This window comes from Archocentrus centrarchus, chromosome 16 (assembly GCF_007364275.1).
Source record: "Archocentrus centrarchus isolate MPI-CPG fArcCen1 chromosome 16, fArcCen1, whole genome shotgun sequence".
Classification (NCBI taxonomy): Eukaryota; Metazoa; Chordata; class Actinopteri; order Cichliformes; family Cichlidae; genus Archocentrus; species Archocentrus centrarchus.
The window spans coordinates 30368910-30373161 of NC_044361.1; the positions used below are offsets into that span (position 1 = coordinate 30368910).

Below are 4252 nucleotides of genomic sequence, written 5' to 3' on the forward strand. Positions count from 1 at the left end.
CAGCGTTTTACTATAATACAGTGACTATGTGAAACAAAGAAAACTGAATCATATTTAAAAAAAAACAAAACAAAACAAACAAACAAACAAAGAAAAATAGAAACACAGAGGAAAACAAATCATGTACAGGCGTCATATTCCGACATGGGGCACTGAAGTTACCTGAGTTATTATAACTTTTCATATTTGACCAATCTCTCAAAATGTTTGGGATACAACAGGATAACAGGCAGTAAGCAGTGTGGGCTGACAGCGCTCTGTGGTGATAACCAGGAACCTGTAAACATGGGATTTAGGCTTTTGTGTTTAAGCCTAATGAGATCAGCTCCACTCACACTTTTATTAAAAGACATAAAATAGTATTATTAATATTAACGAAAGAATAAGTGCTCCATGCAAAGAAAACAATAATTTCAAAACAATCAAAGCCCCCAAAGAAAACAAGAAAATGCTTGTTTATAATTTTCACTTTTGGTGCTGTTTGCAAATTTCGGCGTGGTCAGCTGCAAAGCTTGATTTTTTTTTTTTTTTTTTAAGGCATGCAGTCAGAACTTGGATGTCCTGTTGCACTTGACGATTTCTAAAACGTGTCTGGCGTTATTTATGTGTTGTGTTTTCGGGTGCCACGATTTCCATCACTTCTCCACTCCCACCGAGTAAACAGAAAAAAATAAATAAAAAAAAATTAGCGGTTGCTCTGATGAGTTACAGTACCTATAGCAAATAATGAACAAAATCATAGACACTTTGCAGAAAGAGAGACACTGAAGTTAAAGTATTTCCCAAACCAAAACATCACACTTAATATAACAAAGAAAGTATACACTAATATTCAGAAATCTGGATAACCAGTTTAAGCCTGGAAAAAGCAAAAATGTTCATTCAGTGTAGGCTTTTCATCTCCAGTGTTGATCATTTTCAGGCAACAACCTCATTCTGGTCAGCGCCTGCAGTTCATGGTACACCAGGAGGAGATGGACTCAGTTGCCACATTTAATTACCCCCTATTTGGAGCAGCCATTGGATATCAAATTTACTTTTATATGCATGTCTCCTCTGTAAAATTTTGGTAAATAAAGATCTTTGTTTCACTTTAAATGCGCACGGAATCAGTAATAGCGAATATTTTTTTTTCTTTTTTATTATTATTTTTTTCTTAACATTTTCTCTCTTGCCATCTATTTGATGGACACGAGAATCTCCGAATACTAAAGGCAAAACTGATCTGTTCAACTTTTCCACGTCTCTTTTCTCTCGGGAAAACAAAAGTCAAACTTAAATACTGTAAACTCCATAGCCCCTTTCCCTTTTCTATCCCCCCCCCCCCGCGGAAATGCTCAGATTGTTCATGAAAACAGTCACTGCACAGGACTCTGTAGTGTGCGGTGTAGAGGAGGGGTCTCTGCTTGGGAATATACGTCCTCCATATTCGGGTGAGGGACCCCCACTGGTGTCATTCTTTTCTCTTTTTGTCTTCTGTTGCAAAACCAAACACGGACAACCTCTTTATCCAACTGCAGAGTGCCGGCTAAAGTGCTGATTTCATGAGCCGATGGCTTTGGGCATTTTAAGAAATGATTTTCCAGCGCCCCTTTCACAGCCACTTCAATGGAGGTCCTCTTCTTTCGTTTCCTGCCCTGCGCAGCAATCTTGTCCAAATTGGTGGGACTGCCCGTGTTCGAGTCTGTCTCCTCCAGCCACTTGTTAAGGAGCGGCTTAAGTTTGCACATGTTCTTGAAGCTGAGCTGCAGCGCTTCAAACCTGCAGATAGTGGTCTGAGAAAAGACGTTTCCATACAGGGTGCCCAAAGCCAACCCCACGTCCGCCTGCGTAAAGCCCAGTTTGATCCGCCGCTGCTTGAACTGCTTGGCAAACTGCTCCAGGTCGTCGGAGCTGGGCGCGTCCTCGTCCGAGTGGTCCTGGTGGTGGCTGAAAGCCTGCTGGGGCGACTCCATCTGGTTATCGTGGCTGCCCGAATCGTCGTGGAGTGGGTCCCGCATGCCATGATGCAGGGAGCCGGGCTGGGGACTCAACATTGCATTGAGGTTTGTGTATCCAGGCTGTGAGTAGACAAGTGACTGGTGGCCGTTGGATGCTGGGGACAGCGGGGATAAGTGGTGTGTTGTGGCAGGAGCCCACGAACCATGGTGGCCACTCTGCGCCTGCTGGTGCACCAGGTGAGACCTGTGGTGGAACCCGTTGCTCAGGTCCTCCCTGCTCGCCTGCACGCTGGCTTTGTGCTCCTGTCCGATGTGGGTACCACTGGACCAGTCTGTGTTGGAGGTTGGCAGCCACTGATGGTGCGTCAGGCTCATCGGGTGTCCCGTGTTGGTTGCCGCAAGCCCTTGCAAGTACTCATGGTGCATCATTTTCTGTACTTCTCTGTAGGTCGTCCCCTGGTGCATCCTGTCCGAATCCGGATGCATGAGCGGGTTAGACGGTAAGGAGTTATTCCTCGGAATATACTGAGCTGTTGTCGCCATGGCTCCTACTTCGAAAACTGACGAGCACTTCGGAGGTCTCCAGGCTTTAGAGCCAAAACGCAACAACCTGCTCTGGGAGGTCTTGTGGAAGAGCGAAGACACGCCTCCCCTCCGCTTGTATTGGCTCCTCTCCGATTCAAGCCCACTAGGGACATACTCAATAGGCGCAGGGGTTCAGAGCACGGTGCAGCGCATTTTTCGGACAGAGCTCCGATCTTACATATGTTATAGAAAAAAACATATGTTCTTTTTAATAAATGTCTATTAGTTTTTAACAGTAGTCTACACTGCTCGTTTTGGTGAAGCTGCACATAAGCCGTGTCTTTTAAATGATTTTTTTTTTTTCCAGTCTCCAGTTTTCTCCATGGAAGGTGAACCGGGCTGCAGCAGCGGGGTTTGATTAGCTTTCCCCTACTTTAGATCGGTTGTTTTGCAAATAACCACGTGGGGGAGTACGGGGATCTTTTTGAAGGATCCCCCCTTCCTCCGGTCCTCCCTCTAACACACACAGATGCACTTACACACCCGTGCACCTTTATAATAGGTCACTGATGATTATAGCGCTCCTCGTTTTAAATAGATTATAAGGCGCACTGCTCCAGTTCTGCAGCCACCCACACAACGAGAGGCGTGTAAATAAACCTATGTGATGTGTCTGTGAATGCTGTTGTAAATGTGTGACAAATTTGAAAGCATTTTCTCTGTTTCAAAGCCTCCGCGTGTGTCATTTATTTGTATTGTCTCGGTAATTTTCAATGTTGTATGATCTCATCATCACCACCCACTTAGATGAGATAGGCCAAAACACGTTCCTTTTCTCTCTCCTTAGCCTCCCTCCCTCCACATACGTTGAGTACAGGTGACAGAGGTGACATATTATAGCGACACAATTTAGTCCGATCATTACGTCTCTTATTTTGATATCCCAAAAAGGCAGACTGACACATCTGATAATTACCATTTATAATCATAAAACAATCTAATTGATTTTTCATATGGCAGTGAATCCTCACTGCCAGGCTCTTACAGATGATTTTCCCCAGCCCTGGAAATTTAGATTTTACCGATCCATGAAAATAAAACAGCCTTTATTCTGATATCATTTACCTCTCGAAGCATTTTACTAAGCAGCAACTTGGAGAGAGAAACCTTGTGTTTCTTTCTCCTGGCTCCTTCCTCACTACCTCTCCCGGTTGATCTGATTATTTTTCCCTTCACGTTTTGTCCCAATAGCAAATTACCAATTCTATGAATTGCAAAGCAGCCTCAGAGACGCTGAGGGGTAGAGAGAGAGGGGGGGATGCGAAGATTGAAAGGGATCTTTGCAAACACAATCACGTTCTTAAATGGAAATGCGGGGCTTTAAACAAATCTTACATCTCTCCCGTTCCATTCGCCTAAAACTCTGCAATCAGGCACATGTTCCGCTCCTTCTAAAACAGGAGCTTTTTGGAAGGTTTTTCAGGCGCAACAGTCCCATTTTAATCATTTACCTGAAAGCAATGTTTTGCCTTTTTATCTCTGCCGCGTGTTTGTTTGTTGTCATCTTCCCCATGCGACTATTCTCTTTCTATTTACAGTACGACTCAACTCTAGTGTTCATTTTAATCCGGGACTACAAGACTAAAAGGTAAGTTGTCTCCTTTCTGCTGTCACTGCGTCCTTGCTGTACTCTTGTCTCCAGCGCTAACAATGTAGCGCGCGCGCGCGCGCGTGTGTCTGTGTGTGTGTTTAAAATGTCGGGGTCACAGGTGCTCGTCATCATCTCT

General features: G+C 44.4%; 1 protein-coding gene across 1 annotated transcript; it reads right to left on the minus strand.

Annotated features, from left to right (window-relative positions):
• Positions 1–484: 484 nt before the first annotated feature.
• Positions 485–2521, minus strand: pou3f1 (POU class 3 homeobox 1). The gene has a single exon (XM_030748928.1). The coding sequence runs from the start codon at positions 2481–2483 to the stop codon at positions 1359–1361; it is 1125 nt and encodes a 374-aa protein (XP_030604788.1). The 5' UTR covers positions 2484–2521; the 3' UTR covers positions 485–1358.
• Positions 2522–4252: the final 1731 nt, after the last annotated feature.